Raw genomic sequence first — 17,991 nt, forward strand, 5'->3', positions numbered from 1 at the left:
GGAAAGCAGGAAACGGACTATTTTCGGCTCCGCCTGAATCTCCTCCCTCTTCCTCGGGGCGGTCTCGACTTTTCCTTGGTGTGTGAGAGCTGGAATTCACGGTAAGGAGGTAACCAGACGGTGAAGGGAAAGTCTATTAAGGGTTTCCCTAGCGCGCTTCCCACCGTCGCCCCAGTTCCCTGAGGGACTAAAGTCGCGAATGCCGCCTGGCCTAGTTTCAGCCAGAGAGAGGCACCCCTCTTGACTACATCGTCCATCATTCCTTGAGACGAGAGCGGCATGCTGGGAATTGTAGTTTCTATGGGCCGAAGTATTGTATTAGGGCGGCTGTATGTGTACAGTACTCTATATGGGATGAGGGTTACACTTGGAAAGTACTGTAACTTAAACGTTTGAACTACCAAAGGCGGCCTTTTCTCTCTCGGGTGCGGCAGAGCAAAAGTGCTGTGAAAGCGGAGTCAGGATAGCCTGGCTGTTGTTACTAAATGTCTTTGGGTCCCGCCTTCTCATTGCCTGTCCGTTCCGGTAGGATTTTCCGCTTCTCTTTCCCTCCATCCCTTCTCCGTTATTCATCTACGCTCGGCTTAGCTGTCCCTGCTATTTTCCTCGCCAGATCCCTGCCCATATTGTGCCATCGGGGGAGAACCGACACCACATTTCAGTTCAGTGGAATTTGCTCAGGGATGACTTGAGAGATCAGGGGTAGCGGGCTCCACAAAATATTTCTTGCTTACCCAGTTTATAGTCACAGTATACTGAGGTACTGTGGAGCCCAAATTAAATTATTGCCCCCCTAATTAAGGTTGGAATTCTTACTCCTGGAAAATTCTGAACAGAACCCCTGATATTTCGCTCTGGACAAGGGCCACAAATGGTTTATTTGGCAATGCCTTCACTTTTGTATTCATTCTTTGCAACAGGTTTGCTCTAGGCAATGATCTGAAGGCACATGAAGCCACTACCTTGCTGAACCTAAGCAGGTCTGTGTTCTAGTCAACACCTGGATGGGCAACCATGGGTTCTATGATGAAAGAAGTGGGGTGTAACTGTAATAAATAAAATTAACAATACATAAATATTCAGCATGAAGCAGAGTGCGGTAGTAAACTGGCTGTAACTTCCCACTTAAAAATGTTTGACAACATGGATAATTGGAGTTTGAACCTAATAGTTTTACACAGAAGTAAGCAGTTATAGGATTGCAGCCTTTGGCAACAAAGGAGGCTTTGGGTTGCTCTCTGTCATTTCAGCATAACCAATCATAGCTGCAGTCTTACACATTTATTTGGATGCAAATCCAGGATTGATTCTAAAAGAACTGGTTCAAGGGACAGGGTAGCAAAAGAGCAGCAAAGACTCCATCTTCACCCCTCTTCCCTTTTCTGCCGTAAGAACATAAGAAGAGCTGTGCTGGATTAGATCAAGTTCTTATCTAGTCCAGCAGTCTGTTCTCATAGTTGCCAGCCAGATGTCCATGGGAAGTGTGTAAGCAGGACCTGAATGCAAAAGTGTTCTTTCCACTTGTGAATCACAGGAGCTGGTTTTCAGAGCCATGCTACTTCTAATACTGGATGTAGTATAGTCGTCATGCCTACTAGCCATTTATAGCCTTATTCTCCATCGATTTCCCTTTTCCTTTTTCAAAGCTGTCCCATGTTAGTGACCATCACTGCATCTTGTGGTAGCAAATTCCATAGTTTGACTATGAGCTGTGTGATGTACTTCCTTTTGGCCGTCTGAATTTTACAACACCATCTGGCAAAACTAGAAGACATCCCGCCTTGGGAAAGTACTATAAGCAGCATGGCTGCCACATTTCTCATCTGGTATCCCTTCTCACCTTGGGCAGCAGAGGACCCAGGCGTGGCCCCTCTTGCCTAAGTTAGTTGAAGGGAATGTTGGTTCTCCCCTTCTCTCCTCTTTTTTTCATCAATCTTTTGTGCAAAATATCAACAACACACAACATGGCCTTTCTCATTGGCTCTATGGGATGGGTGGGTGCACAACTGGAGCTCTCCTTTGCACAGCAAACCACCCCTGGCTACAACAACAAAAGCAATAAGGCAGAGAGAGCACCTGCCCTTTTTTCCAGCCAATCCAGCACATTCTTCCACCCATGTGTTGGAGACGGTATGTCTCTGAATAGCTGTTGCTGGGAATCTCAGGTGGGAAAACTGCTGAGGTCAGGTTCAGTTAGTGGGCTTCCTATTGGCATCTGGTTGGCCATTGTGAGAACAGCATGTTGGAGTAGCTGGGCCTTTGGCCTGATCGAGCAGGCTGTTCTTATGATTGAGATTCCCTGGCCATATTAGGAATGGCAACTTAAGCTGTTTGATGAAGGGCCACACTAGATGTTATGTGGAAGTTCTATGACTGGAATACCTCTCCTCCTTTTCTTTCCTAAGAACAAGGATTGGCCTTCACAGATTTTTTGGGATGAGTTCAGTTTGTTTTCTGTGTGGAAACAAGAAACAGTGCATTTAAATTCAGCTTATGAAAGTACACTGCATTATTGTTACAGGATGGAGAGCACTGAGGACCTGGAAAGCAGACTCCTTCTGCAGCCCTGGACTTCAGTCTGCTTTGCTGAGTCCACAAAGTTGATGGCCAAGGCTTGGTTTGGAGATGCTGGCTATGCCTTGCTCCTGTCTGACCTCACCAATATGTGGTATGAAAAGGCAGATACGGAGGTGATACAACAGAGGTCAAAAGTAAGTGAAGAATTAGAGTTGTGATGTGTGCACGTGGTGTATCCATGTCAGCAGCGATCTTATCAGCCCAGTCTTGAAATAATCCCTGACAATTTATTTCTGTATAGAGAAGACATCCTTCATTGTCAGTAGCCTTGTTTTGTAAATGCAAATGTTCTACAGTTTTGCAGTCCAGCCGCTATCCTACCACTAGGTACAGCCTCCAGATCCTTCCCCATTATTACATTTATATCCCACCTTTCCTCCAATGAGCTCAAAGTGATGTTCATGTTCTTCCTATTCCCGTTTTATCCACACAACAACTATGTGAGGTATGTTGGGCTGAAAGAGAGTAACTGGCCTAAAGTTACCTAGTGAGCTTTATGGCCGGGTGGGGATTTGAACCCTGGACTTTCAGATCCTAGTTCAGCACTCTAATGACTGTACCGCAACCCATATCCATTAGGTCTATTAACGCTCATACTTCCACATTCCAACTTGGCAATGATTAGAGTAATATGGATATGTTATTGGAGTTTTTTCGGTACAAATGATCGTACAGCGAATGCGTGGAAAATGCAGTGTCCCTGCAACAAGGGAAAGTGCTGTAACTCAGTGGCAAAGCATTTGCTTTGCATGCCGACAGTCCCTAACAGCTCCACGTAGAGACAGGAATGTCACCTGTCTGAAACCATGGAGGGCTTCTGCCAGTCAGTGTAGACAATAGCCCAGTATAAGACAGCTTCCTATGTTTCTAACAAAACTATTAGCAAGGACCTGCAGTCTGTACAAATGTAGTTTTAGAAATAAGTCTTTTGTTTTTATGTCTTTTAAAAAATGTTTTTACCTATGCTATACATCTAGAGATGGTGCAGAACAGAAATAAACAGAAAACAAGTGAGCTTCAGCTACAGAAATATCTTGTGGAAATGCTTTACTGTGGTTTGTGGGATTTTCTAGGCAGCAGGCATGTGTGCACACAATTCAGGGGTGTCTGATCTTGGAGGGGGAGGCAGAGATAGTGGGGAAACTCTTGCCTCATCTTTTGTGAGGAAGAGTAGTTTTTTTCTCCTCTCACCACTTTTTTTTTTAAAATCTCATCCAGGAACTAAATAAACGTTTGACAGCTCGTGCATCCTCCTTCCTGAACCACTTGTGCAGCCTGATGTGTCCCCTTCTGGAAGGAGAAAATAACAGTTCCACCTCCTTCTCCTGCCAGCTCAGCCCCAGCACACTGACTCTTCATGTGAAGAGCGAGCTCTTGGGGCTGCCGTTTTACTGGGACTTTCATTGTTCAGCAGCACCTGTTGAGATGGTGAGTTAAACAAGGAGGCTCTGAGATTGAAGAGAGGAAGCTCAGTGCTTCAGAGGAGTACATCTCAATCTGGATCTCTCAGACGGGAGAATGATATTTGACTGGCAAGAGACAGGAAGTTTAGAAAAGTCTGTTTGGAACTAGATGTGTTCTAGGCATGGACTAGCCATGTGCCTGATTAATGGAATTGTTTCTAGCTATTAGCCAAGATTAACTGAGAATATACCTTTCTCTGTCAATTAATTGGCAGACTCTCTAGATCTGCTTGTTCTCAATTTGAAGACATGAGTAGGGTTGCATCAACCATCAGCTGCCCAAAAAGCAGATAGAGTAGATCATGAGACGTAGTGCAAGGGTTTCCAAACTGGTCCATGGATTACCAGACTTCATTCAGGTGGTTTGCGGCATGCCCACATTACATATTTATATTGATTTTAAATCGTATTTTGTTGCTTTTTTATTTCTTGTATTTTATTTTAATACCATTTGAATTCTATGGAATGCAAATTGTAATAGTGTAAAATGCAATATAAGCAATAAAATATAATTACAAATCATTCTGCATCTAGCACAGTGCATTATAATTGCTACAACAGGCAGAAAAACATTGAGTGGTCCATCAAGACCATCAGCAATTTTCAGGTGGTCTGTGGGCGGGAGTGGGGGAATTTGGGAACCACTGATCTAGTGCAATGTGAAAATTGGACCACAAAAGTGCACCACATTGGCTACTTCTGTCTTAAGACACTGATCTCCAGCTGGTGGGCCGGGATGGAAAACTGAATCATGGCATAATTTAAGATGAGTCATGCAGGGGGTACTACCACCATTCATTTATATAGTAAAAAATTAAGAAGTGGGTCTATAATGTATACTTGGCTAAAGGTGGTTCCTAGATCTAAAAAGATTAGACTGCTACCTTTAGGCTGCCTGCAAACTAGGAAACCACATTCTAATTTTTCAAAAAAGGTTGGTTTAATGTCTCTGATTGTGATCCCATCTTATGCCATCCTCCCCTCAGTTGCAATGGGTTGTTCTCCTGCTCTGTATTGGATTTGTCTGTCTGTTTGCATAGTGCTACTTAGAATGGGGAAGCAGATGATATCTTTGGACCAATTTTGCTCAGTTAAATGGAAAAATGCTCTACTCTCTTGCAGTTTTAGCTGATTATTTACAGTTTTGCCATGTGTGCACCAGGGGGCACTGCATACTCAGCTAATGGTCTTTGCTGACTGGCTCAGAAACATTTAGCTATGTTATGCTGTTTCAATTGTGTTGCGTTTTGTATCTCAGAGAGCATGAGAGAAGTACTTTTAGCAGAGTGAAATATCTGACACCTGTACAGAACCTAAATATCTTTGAGATAAGGTAGCTCTCTAGACTGGTGCTGTTTTAAAAGAGCACTGGCACGCTGGAGTTAATAAAGTTATTTTAGCCTTTGCTTATGCATTTTTCTGCATTGCCTGTCAGCTGTTTGTTGGACCTTGCACTTATGGACGTGCTACTGGGTTATGCTACTGAGTTATTTAGTATGCTTTTTGCGACTGTTCTGTATTGTGTTGTAGGCTGTGGCTTAAGCTGGGGAAAGCTCTCTGGGCAGGTTGATTTTGATTGAGGTCCCTTATGTATGTGAGAGTAATCTGTTCTCCTAGGGCAGTAGTTCCCAAACTGTCTTTCACATGGACCATGTGAAAATGGGCTGAGGGTCCTGGGGGAACACTTCAGCATTTTTCTGCCTGTTGAAGCAATTGTAATGTGCTATGCTAAATGCTGTATGATTTTTAATTGCATTTTTATTGCTTCTTGTATTTCTTCCATGGAATTTAAATTGTAATACAATAAAATACAATATAAGAACCAAAATAAGCAATAAAAGTTGAATTAAAATTAATATGAATATTTAATACGATGGATGTGCCATCTCCTGTCTTCAACCACAAATCCACAGACATGCCACAGACCATCTGAATGAAGCTCATGGGCCCCAGTTTGGGAATCCCTGTCCGGGGGTAATAAGAAACTGGTATTTGTGCATGGCAAGCAAGTTCTGCTGAAGGAGTCCTCTGGGTAGGTCTGTGATTTAAAGGATTAAGAATTTGCTTATTGTCTGACTGGGTCCAGCCAAAGGCCCAACCAACCCAGTTGTCTGCCTGAGTATCGTCAAAGGAAATGGAGTAGTCACAGGAGATGTTTGCTGATTCATTGCTAGTTTCTCCAGATGTATGCAGTTGGAAGCCCTTGATCACATTTCCTCCTTACTTTTCTAACAGTATGTTATTGGCATCTATTCCAGCAATTTTGGCATTTTCTAATGGTCAGAGTGAAACGGGATCACTTCTTGTGTGGCAGATTTCTTGTGTGAATTTATTACTAAATGCCCTGAAACCTCGTGCTAATGTGACAGCCAGAGGAAAGTTGTAGGAGGACATTTGCTGGGGTGTCTCCCGTTATACATGCACATACATACCCCTTAGTCACATGCATATATGCAGATATATGCAAATTCCCCACAATGAGCCTTGTGTTGGAAATTTGGGGTTGGTTGCTGTTTGTGACTTTGACTGTGTGGAACTAGGGTTTGCCTAACTTCATCAAATGGTTGAGAGAGTAACCTGTTCACCATACCTTGTTTGTGAAAGTCTGTTTTAAACAAGACAGTGTTCACTTTGGGGATGTGGGCCTTGCCAAGCTCTCTGATGATAAAGAGCTGGAGAGAGCAATATAGAAAATGGCTTGTTCTGTTGTATCTTCTGGGATGTTATGCAAAGCAGAGTTTCATCAAGCAAAAGATTAGGAGAGAATGGAATTTGAATGCCTTAGCCAAGGCAAAGATGCCCTATGCTTTGGCTATTTGTAAATCTTTGGTGTTTGTGAATTTGAGGGGCTTGCTTGAGCAGAACAGCATCTGGCAGTTTTCAAAGTAAGCATGTACATAACTGTAGGCTGCAGTGTAAAGCTGGGTTTCCCACTGTGACAGGTACTATGACTTTATTTTTTTGCAGCTCTTCCTGGCATGCTTACAATATTAATCTTACCCTCAAAGATCATTATAACTATTGCACTAACTGGGGAGCTGAGGGCTGAGTGAGTTGTCCAAGGCCACCCAGTTACACCATCTTAGCTGAGCTCTCTTGCCACTTTCTTCTTGACGTAAATGTTGCAGGATAGTGTGTGTGACCAATATTCTAGCTGCTAGCTGAGTTTGTTCTTGCTTCCCAAGAAAAGTGGATTTTCTTTTCTGCTGTTCAGGATGAAACAGAGCTACTTTTTAGGGAGCAGGCATATTGTGCCATTGCCCTTAGTCCGTCATGGCATAGAGTAGATCAGACCTTGATGTAGTAATGTTTTGAGGATAAAGATTCATTGTGTCTTTTGATTTTAACATCTCTTTTTTTCTTTGAGCTGTAGTGTAAAAGATCTTACTTTTTCTCATGCAGCCTTCTGGGAGGTGCTGGGACAGCAGAGATTAGGTCTGAACTGCAGCTTTCTCTCACACATGGATAATCCACAACTCCATAAAGTGAGTTTTATTTTTAAAAAGACCATGTTGAAAATCTTCCTGCAGAGCCCTCTGCTGGGGAACACCAAAAAAGGTAGGAAGCTCCTTCTGTAGTCTGAGGCCCACTATTGATTCTGGCAGTGTCCCAAGTAGAGATTATGGCACATGGCACAGATGCTTCTTTCCACCTGTATAATACCTTGGTCAGGTTCTTGTAGCTTTCCTGTCAGAAGGTGCTGGAGCAGAAGACAGTGTGTGGCTTCATTGGCACTTTTGATCTGCCTGTGCTTGGTTTGAATGACTGTTGCTGGCACCAGGCCCTCTGTTCTCACTGCTGCTCCTTGACCTTTGCCCTCTCTTCTGTGCCCTGTGACAGATGTCCTGCCACCTCGTGCGGCCCCTGATGGCGATGAGCTTGGCGTTGCAGAGTCAGGTGCGGGAGCTGGCATCCTTGCTACTCCAAAAGGATGCTGAAATTGAAGACTTCCGAGAGAGTGGGGCTGTTCTCAGTCGAGGTGAGGAGGGAGGGTGCTGTCAGCACTCTACTCTGCTTTGGGACACACACTTCCTCTCTCCCTCCCTCCCTCCCTCCCTCAAGGCTGGCATCAGCCATGCAGCCTGTGGCCGTTAGCCACCCTGACTTGGAATTCAGCTGCTCTGCACTATTAATCAAAAGCTTTGGGGTCAGTGCCCTGGAGGTGGAAAGAGCTGGACATTGACCAGTAGCTGAAGTGTTTGGGGGCTAGCCAAAGGGTTCTTTCCTTTCCTTTGAGCGTCTGGCTGAAACCCAGGAGACTGGAGCCAGCGCCAGCTTGTAAAGGAGCATGAATGGAGTCAGACTCTTTCACCTGTGTGAAGCTCTGCAAGCAATTGGAGCAAATGGGGGCTCCCCTGTTCTTTCTTCCCCCTACAAATTTATTTATTTATTTATTTATTGAATTTAGTAGTCGCCCATCTGGCTGGCTGTCCAGCCACTCTGGGCGACGTACAAAATAGGCATACAATACCTAGACATTAAAAATCTAAGAACAATGAAGATAAAATCTAGCCAACCCCAAAAGCCTGCCTGAAGAGCCAGGTCTTCAAGGCCCGGCAGACACTCATCATGGAAGGGGCATGGCAGAGATCATTTGGGAGGGAGTTCCACAGGGTGGGGGCCACAACTGAAAAAGCCCTCTTTCTAGTCCTCACCAGTTTGGCTGTTTTGACTGACTCTACAAGTCTGCTGTATGAGATACTTGTTGGGGGGCTAGCTGCCATTCGTAGCTGTTAAAGCCCAGAGAATGGAAAGAAGCCAGACCAGCCAGACAGTGATTAGGTTGTGCCGGTGATGCTTGTATCAGGGTTTAGTTCTCTGGGACAGCAGGCTTAGTGCTGAGCTGCTGTTCACCCCACAACTACATAGTGTGATTGACTGATTGTCGCATGATCCTAAGTGCCTCCTTTTCCCCACCACACTCAATAATTGCTAGGAAAAGTGGATCAGAACTCCTCATTTGGTACAGCATATTTCTTGCTCAGTCTCTTTGGGCAGATGCCAATCGCTATTCCCCCTAATTATTTATACAGGCAGGATATATCTGCCACTTGTGGAATGGGGCTTTGGATTATTCTTATTCTTAACTGAACTTGTTACACAAAAAGGTCTCCAAGTGTCTTATGTAGTATTTAAGAGCATAAGCATTAGTCAAAATACATTATGACAAAAACACATTTGCACAAAAACACATGCAAATCATAAAAAATAGATAAACCAACCCCCCAATAACAGCAGCAGAAAGTTTTGGCAATTCAACTAATAGCAAACAATATAATCGTAGCCCATCAAAAGCTACTACAATTTGAGGCTATCCAGTGCTATAAGGAAGAATCATAGAATCATAGAGTTGGAAGGGGCCTTGTAGGCCATCGAGTCCAACCCCCTGCTCACAGCAGGAAATCCACAGCTGAAATGGCAAGCTACCTTGGAAACCAAAGGCTCTCTGCAGGTCATGCGTTACCAGGATCACATCTTCCCAGTCAAGTTGCCTCATCTGGGTATCTGCTTGAATCTCCTTTTGGACAGGGAAAGCTGGTCTGAGATTCCATTTCCCCTTTTTAATTATCAGCTGGGGACAAGAACTACATTATTGTCTTGAAGATCAAGAGGTCTGACCTGGTTCCTACACGTGTGCGCACACAAACACACACACGGGAGGGAGAGCTATGCATTCTTTCATTTACTTAGCGAGAGATTGTGTTTTGCATAGTTGAATATATTATAATGATTGAACTCATATGTATGTAACTCCTTGTACCTCATGTCTATATTAGCCTAAAATGACAGGCTGAGTTGGGCCAGGGATTTCCTGAGGCACAGAGGACAGGAGATATGTAACGTCTCCACAGGGGAAAGCTATGTGTTCTAGGAGCTGGGAAAGAGGATGTAACACAGTTGTGGTGCTGTTGTCCTCAATTACCTTTTATAGACCACTGACTTAAGGCCACTTCCTGGGAGCTGGGTATGAAGTTCTCTCTTCTTGGAGGTTTACTAAATGTAACATGATCCTTTTATTCTTCCTTAATTTACTTTTCTTCACATCAGCCCTGTAAGGTAGGTTGTCCCTTTAGGTAAGAAGTGAGTTTTTAAAACTTCCTCAATGATCCTTTGTCTGAACTGTGGTTTGAACTTCAGTCTCTTGGTTCAGCACTATGCATCTGGCCATACATGTAGCATTCCATATGTTGACATAGTTGGATCCAGTTGCAGCAAGGTGAACCCCAGGTGAGGCACCCAATGCCTACCTTTGGGCTAGGCTCCCTATGGGCTTGGCACAGGGAAAGGGTGTTGGCTAATCTTTGTGTGTTCCCAGGTGGGAATGGGGATGGGACTGCTTGAGTCATCTTTCCAGGAATGGCAGGCATTTCTAAGGTATGGTAGGGTCTGGAGAAGAAACTGGGGCAGAGAGCTTGCATGCTTTGCCAGTTTGGGCTCCACTCACTCTACTCTCCTTGGTGCTCCTTTTGCAGAGCGTCTAAAGACAGAACCTTTCAAGGAAGAATCTTTCCTACAGACATTTGAGGCTGAGGTAGGAGAATGTTTCTGTTTTCATTCAAATTTTGTGTATTGGAAAAGGGCCTCTTCTAATTAATTTGGTAAACTATAGCATCAGCAGCAGTAATAGACTCTAAACTGGCATGTTGCAGAGCTTCAAGTTGTAGTGGTCTGCCAATGGTGTATTCTGTTCATCTGTTTCCGCCCTGGGCTCCTGCTGGGAGGAAGGGCGAGATATAAATCAAATAATAAATACATAAATAAATAGCTCTTTGCTTGTTTCTTTCTACCCCTGCCTCTGGTTGGTCCCTCCTTTGTCCTGTACAGTTACAGCAATGGACCTCACAAGCTGTAGCTATACATGGTATGCCGTATGTGTGTCTGTCTGTGTACGTGCTTTGTTTTTGGTTATGTTAACTATAGGCAGGTATGGTTAGCTTAGTATAGGATTGTATAATGCTGTGTTTCTGATCTGTTGTACAGTCATGTTTTGAAGGGTCAGAGTAAATGAGCCATTGTTATATTGTGCTAAATTAAGCTTTAGTTAGCATAATGTGCAATTGTGTCATGGACTTTGGATTAACATGGAATATAAGAAGAATTTATTTAGGGCATATCTATCCTGCAGATGTAAAACTGGTTTATTAGACAGTCTCTTTTCCCAGAGAATCCTAGGGACTGTAGTTTTACAAGGGGAAGTTAGGGATCCCTATTAGAAATATCAGCAACATCATCAATTACAGTTCCCAAAACTCTTTGAGGGATTAATTATGGCAGTTCAATCGGTACCAAACCAATGTTAGTTTGTAGTATAGATTTGTACTGAATTATGTTGTCTGTATATTTGACAAGTGATTTTTTTACCGTCTGCCAGCCATTGAAGTTTTTGATTTCTCCTGCGTAAGCAAATCTCCTGTGCTCTTATCAGCTTTTCTGCTGTTTTTCATAAAGCAAATGTTAAGACCTTCCAGCAGCCAGAGACCAGTAGTCAGAAATGAGAATCCTGAACATTCCTGATTGCTTTTCTGGAGGAACTCTTTGCCAACCCCATTCTTCCTGCTCTTGTGTCATTTTGCCATTTTTCTTCCTGGCAATAACTCTATCCCCACCCCACCTTTATCTCTCTGTTGGTTGGTTTTCTGCCTCTTCTGTCTATTGGTTAAAATAACCAGCAAATGAAGTCCCATGTTAATGCCAACATTTATGGAGTGCTATGCATTTAGCGGTGTCTGACGTGTGTGATTCTTGCTCTCAGACAGTCTTTGCCCATGTGGTTTGGGCACGTTTTATGATTAGCTGCTGGGATTAGGGTGCTGATGGTAGTGTCTATGCGCTCGTTCTGTGGAGCAGGTACACTAACAGCCCCTTTTTACTTGCCCACTCCAGAGAGGGGCTGCTGATTTGAGCTCAACGATATGCACACCTGTCTATTGGGGCTTCAGTGTAGGAGCTTGCCGGTTGTGTATCGGAGCCCCCAGAGTTTTGCTGCCCTTGACAATATACAAGCTTGTAATTCATGTCCTAGGAAGTGGCTTGTGGAATTTTCCCACACTCCTACTCTTACCGGCTGCAGTGATTTCATGCTCTCTTTCCAATGCCACGTGCCGTGACGGAAAGTTTCTTATTCCCTACAGGCTGAGGAGTGGAGGGTTAGAGAGTAAGGTCTGTTAGTATGCACTTGAAAGAGATGGAAAGTTGGGGTTCTTTCTCTCTCTTGGTTATATTGGCACGTGCCAGGGCTCAAACTGCTGTGCTGTTCAGACTGGTCAAGGTTAATCTCTGTATCAGACTCAGAAGAACTATGTGCAGTGTGGCCTTGGAAGGAGTTTTTATTGGAAGAATTGTTTTGAATGTCACTTTACATGGTCAGGTATTGTGGGATCACAACCCTTAAAGTTTGCTCAGCCTTTGATTTGGTTGTATGTTCAAGTGTGAATCGGAGCTGAAAAGAGGGACAACTGCAAGATTATGTGAGCAGTAAGCAGTAGTAGGGCTGTTACATCTAAGGGGTTAGAGCTCCCAGAGGAAACACAGAGGCCCACTGTAATTAGCTAGGAGCTGAGACATCCTGATTTTGAAATGAGTAAAAGAAGTAATAAGGGCAAAAGTAAAAGCCTACACAAATATTTTGAGGGGTCACTTCGGGGGACGTTTATCAGCCAAACTGTGATGTGTAAAAGGTAATAAGCATGATCTTTGGCATTCTGTGACAGTTGCCAATTTGGCAAGTGCTGGAGCCATGTTTTTTCCGCACTAGGAGTCCAAGGTCAGTCAAATGGCTGGCGTATGTACACCTCAGTAGTAATTATTTTCCCATCACTGTCAAAAGGACAGAGGATTCCAGAGTGCAGGACTAGAACCAATGAGTAGAAATTGCAGGAGAGCAGAGTTTAGCTAATATTAGGAGACATTTCCTAACAGGTAAGGACTGTTTGACAGTAGAACAGATTGCCTTTTGAGGCAGTAGGCTCTCCTTCCCTGCAGGTGTCTAAATCAGAGGCTGGATGGCCATTTGTCAGAGATACTGCAGTTGTAAGATCTCAGCAATGAGGGGTGGGGGGTTGGATTAGTGGTTCCTAAAGTTTTTTCCCCATGGACCATTTGAAAATTGTTGAGGGCCTTGGCAGACCACTTAATGATTTTTCTGCCTATTGTAGAATTGTAATGTGCTGTGCTGGATGCTGTATGATTTTTATTGTATTTTCACAGACATGCTTGCCGATCGCCTGAATGAAGCTTGTGAACCACTGGTGGTCTGCAGACCACAATTTGGGAACCCCTGGATTAGTTTACCTCTACGGTCCCATTCAACTCTATGATTCTAAGATCATTTTTCTCAGTGCTTCCTTTAAAGCAGGCCTCTGCAACTTGTGAGCTGCCAAACTAAATGTAGGCTACCAACCATGTATGGCCTGCCACCAGGCTTTGTGCAACTTCTGGTTTTGCTGCCTTTCTGGTGGCTGCGTTCAGCTTGGAAGGTCACAAATTGTGGAGGCCTGTTTAGGGCGGAAGCTGACAGCAGGGTAGACTACTTCCAATAATTCAGTGGTAGAGCACAAACTTTGCATGCAAAGGGTCCCAGGCTCAATCCCTGGCATCGCCAAGTAAGACTGGGAAAGATCTCTCTCTCTGCCTGAGACCCTGGAGAGCTGCTGCCAGTTGGTATTGCGAAGAGTACTGAATTAAATGAACCAGTGGTCCTGTTGAGTATAAAGCAGCTTCTATTCTGTAGTATAGAGAATGAGGTTGCAGTGATTTACAGACATAGTTTTAGGAGCACCTTTTGAGACAAATGAGTTATAGGACAATCAGAGAATGTGTTGATGGAGGAAGGAGGGACAGTACCCAGTATTTTTAAAATGAATACTAATCTTTCTTCAATGCATGATGCTGAAGGCATCTACCTGTCTAATAGTTCTGTGAGTCTCTGAGATGTCCATGCCAGGTGAGGACAGATGCTGTTTCCTGTTCTACTCTTATTGTACTGCTCTGTAGCTGGTTTTTTCCTGGGCGTTGCAGCCTGCTTATCAGGTCTAGACAGCAAAGAATGATTGTGCCTATAACTCCTCAAGCTGCATGGCAAGCATAGACCTTGGTCTGGAACCAAATTTGTCTTAGCCACTCACTTGCAAGTAACCTAGATACCATTGATTCAAATATAGCCTGTCTCCAAGAAAATTTCTTCCAAATATTTTTAATGTGCCATGGTCCTGACTTGTGTTGCACCTCTGTCCGTCTCTGCACAGTTAGCTTCAGCAAACAGGATGCAGAGGGTTCATGGGTCAAACTGGGCTGGACCAGGAGGATGTACCATCAAAATAAGCAATGCTGAAGAGGAAGATAAACAAACAGGCGTCTCCCCTGTGTGTCCGTCACTGCAGTAGCTGGGCAGGCTATGCAAGCGATAGAGCGCAGAGTATGGACATCTGCAGGAGAGCACCCACCCACTGACGTCAGCAAGCACTGGGTCAAAGCTGCTGTAAGCACAGCTGGGAAGGCTGCTGGGGCAAGAGGAGGGGGTTCCCTCCCCTTGATTAGGGTTAAGAGGACTAGGTGGAGGGGTGCGTGTTAGTGTCTTGGAAGTCTGGTGGGGACTGTGGAGCAGAGACTGGGAGCACTCATTTGGGAGGCTGCTTTGGCTCTCCCAGGCATATTGTAGGGGCTAGAAATACAGTCTCAGCACCCTTGCCAAATTACAATTATTGGGAGGAATCTATGACACTTAACTTGGTATAAAACCAGTATATAGTACTGATTAGTGTAGATATGTCACGGTCCTAAATTGGATAGCTCAGACAGGGAAAGAGATGTAGTGCTATGTGAGAGATAGTATGGCTGAGTGGTTAAGAGTGGGGATGAGGAACTTGTGGCCCTCCAGATGTTGTTGGACTAAAGCTTCCATCAGCCTCAGCCAGTGTGATCAATGATCAGGAATGATGGGAGTTGTAGTCCAACAATATGTGAAGGGACACAGGTTCCCCATCCCTGGGGTAGAGGATTGGTCTACATCTAAGGAAACCTGGGTTCAAATTGCCACTCAGTCTTGAAGCTCACTGAGTCATTGGCCCAAGGTCACGATCTCCTAGCCTAACCTACCTCACAGGGTTGTTATGAGGATAAAATGGAGGGAGAGGAAACCATGTATACCTCCTTGACCTCCTTGGAGGAAAGGTGGGATATAAAAGTGGGTGATGATGATAAATAATATAGAGCCACATGTGGAAGGTCCCCAGTTCAATCCCTGGTATCTTCTGGTAGGGCTAGGAAAGTCTCCTGCTAGAAATCCTGGAGAGCTGCTGCCAGTGAGACAGTATTGAGCTAGAAGGATCAAAGGGCTGACTTGGTACAAGGGAACTTCCTATGTTTCTATGACTGAGGGAGGAAGGTGTCACATTTTTCATTGTGGCTATCCCACTGTGGCATGGAATTGTTCTGACAGTCGCCTAAATTGTTTTGTGTGGGGAAGTAGGGCTTGGGTGCCTCCTTTTTAGTATGGGATGGCATCACGGTGGTTGAGGTGGCATGAGCTGAAAAAGCCCTTCTTTCCTGGATTTGCCAGGACCTGATGTTCTCAACCTGGCCTCAGCTGGCACCTGCCTGCTCATTGCCCAGCTCTGTCATTTTGTGTGTGTGCTAAATATATTGTACTTGAGAGAAGCGGCTATTGTTTGGCAGGCAGTGGCGGTCTTCGTTGTGCATTACAGACGATCGTGGCAGTGGCCTTCAGTCCACAGCCAGCTCCATTTGGAGAGGGAGGGAGAGGAAGCTACTGTTCCTGTTGCCTCCTTCCTTCAGGGGAATGTTTTTCATTAGCAAAAGGTGGCTGTGGTTTGCAGCTTGGAGAAGCATGGGACCTGGGTTTGCTGGGAAAACATGGCAATTTCCATGGCTGAGAGGCACCACCTGCAGCAGTTGGCAAGTGAAAGGCCTGGAGAATTTCCCTTGACCGCCTCCTGTATCACTTGGCTGAGAGAGTGGGATGAAGGAGGAAGGGGCTGGCTTTTTAATCATTATTCTACCCACCCCTTTTCAAGAAGGATTATTAGCAACCTTTGGTAGGAAATTATCCACGAGTCAAGGACTCCAGAAATATCGTGATGTGTCCTGCTCTGAGGTGACTTGCTATGTAGTGGCAGTGTGGTGTAGTGGCTGGAATGTTAGCCTTGAACCAAGGAGAGACAGGTTCAAATCTGTGCTCACCCATGAATCTTTCTGGTGGACTTTGAGCCAAATGCTTCCTTTCAATCTACTAACCCACCTCACAGAGCTGGTGGGAAAACAAAAATTGAGGAAAAACCCCACATATGCCACCTTGAACCCGTTATGGGAAGATGCAAATTCTTCAACCTGTAGTCATTGTGAAATATAGTTTCCATTCATAAAAACGTTGCATGGGGTAGGACAGAAGACAATGAAGCCATCTGTTCTTGATCTCCAGCTTGACTGGGGATAGTATAGAATGAGAGGGTGATACACCCAGCAATTATTAGAGAGTGTCAGGACCTGCCCTGCCTGCAGGGGACAACTTAATATCCTGATACTTAGGACTGTGTGTATTCTGTGATTCCATACAAGCACAAAATCTGCTATTGGACACTAAAGTAATCAGCATTGCATTTTTTTTAAGAAGGAAGTTTCTGGACCCTATGGCTGTGTAAACATTCAGACTTGGGAACATAGGAAGACCAGTCCTGTTGGCATGCATCATTAAACCATATGGTTCAATAGAGGAAGAAAAGAGGTGAGGGTGTGGAGGGGCCATAGCACAGTAGAGCTTCTGCTTTGCAAGCAGAAGACTGGGAAGACTCCTGTCTGAAACCCTAGAGAGCCTCTACCTGTCAGTAGAGAATACTGAGGTAATGGTCCGACTCGATGTGAGGCAGCTTCCTGTGTTTGGCTTGTCATGATGTGCAAACCACAAGCGGTAAGCCAAGAACAAACCTTGGCTTCTGCTTTTCGTTTGTTTGGAGAGAAAGAAACTACGAGCCTGTGTTTGCACGTTACGGCAACCAGATTCTGGCTTGTTTTTTTACATTGCACAGCACAGTCGGAAGTGGGGGAGGAGCAAAGCGCTTTTGTGCTCGAAGCTGTTGGTTGTTTTTGTTTGAATGTTGCATGTGAACCAGGCCTGAGGAAGCTGCCTTGTAGCAAATTAGACTCTTGGTCCATCTATCTCAGTTTTGTCTACCGGCAAAGGCTTTTTGGGGTTTCAGACTGGAATCATTCCCGGTTCTCCCTGGAGACGTCAGGGACTGAATCCAGGACCTTCCGAGTGCACAGTGAGTGCTCTGCTGCAGAGCTACAGCCCGACCTGGAAGTGTGTGGACACCATCTGGTGACATCTTGAAAGAGGGGAGTTCAGCTTCTTAGGGTTTCCAGTGGTCAGGGACTGGGGCTTGTGTGTCCTGCCTAGCTCCTCGCCCCTCACGACTAGCACAGTTTAATTTGCACCATTAACTGTAGAATCTAGGTTTTCTTAACTGTGGAACTTTTAACCATTTTTATTTTTAAGTGCTTATAATTTTTTCCATAAATGGAAAGACCCCTCAGCTGGTCCTAGATATATATGGCAACTAGAAAAAGAACCTTGGTGAAAGGTGGGCTTGACATGGAAAGGTGCAGGTCATGAAGCGGAAGAGAAAGGCGATCCTTGTTGTTGCCCATTATTGTCAATATTGTGGAAGAGCAATTATTACCTTCATCAGTGACTCAGTGTAGGGTTGCCCAGGCTAGTTGTGTAGGGGGCTGTGTATGTATTCATGCTTCCACTTGGCCTGTACTTATGCCTCTCCTACCCCATCTGTTTGCCATCCAGGCGTCTGTCAGAGGGTGAGCTGCTGTATTTGTTTATTGATTTAGGCATAATCAGGTGAGGAGGGAGTTGGCTCGAAGCAGGAACCACAGACCGTTTACCCTGGCTTGGGAGTCAGCTGGGCTGCATGCTGCTGAAACC

General features: G+C 44.7%; 1 protein-coding gene across 5 annotated transcripts in view; it reads left to right on the plus strand.

Annotated features, from left to right (window-relative positions):
• NHEJ1 (non-homologous end joining factor 1) overlaps window positions 1-17,991 on the plus strand; it is a 115,116-nt gene continuing 97,125 nt past the window's right edge. The window contains exons 1-6 of one of the 5 annotated variants that reach the window (XM_061609333.1): window positions 46-101; window positions 921-980; window positions 2,522-2,711; window positions 3,796-4,005; window positions 7,881-8,019; window positions 10,514-10,572. In XM_061609333.1, the coding sequence (XP_061465317.1) occupies window positions 2,523-2,711; window positions 3,796-4,005; window positions 7,881-8,019; window positions 10,514-10,572 (597 nt within the window). In that variant the 5' untranslated portion in view covers window positions 46-101; window positions 921-980; window position 2,522. Of the gene's footprint in view, window positions 102-301; window positions 526-920; window positions 981-2,521; window positions 2,712-3,795; window positions 4,006-7,880; window positions 8,020-10,513; window positions 10,573-17,991 lie in introns of those variants that run through there. The other 4 variants (XM_061609332.1, XM_061609330.1, XM_061609334.1 and 1 more) reach the window with 4 other exon arrangements.

This window comes from Rhineura floridana, chromosome 2 (genome assembly GCF_030035675.1).
Source record: "Rhineura floridana isolate rRhiFlo1 chromosome 2, rRhiFlo1.hap2, whole genome shotgun sequence".
NCBI lineage: Eukaryota > Metazoa > Chordata > Lepidosauria > Squamata > Rhineuridae > Rhineura > Rhineura floridana.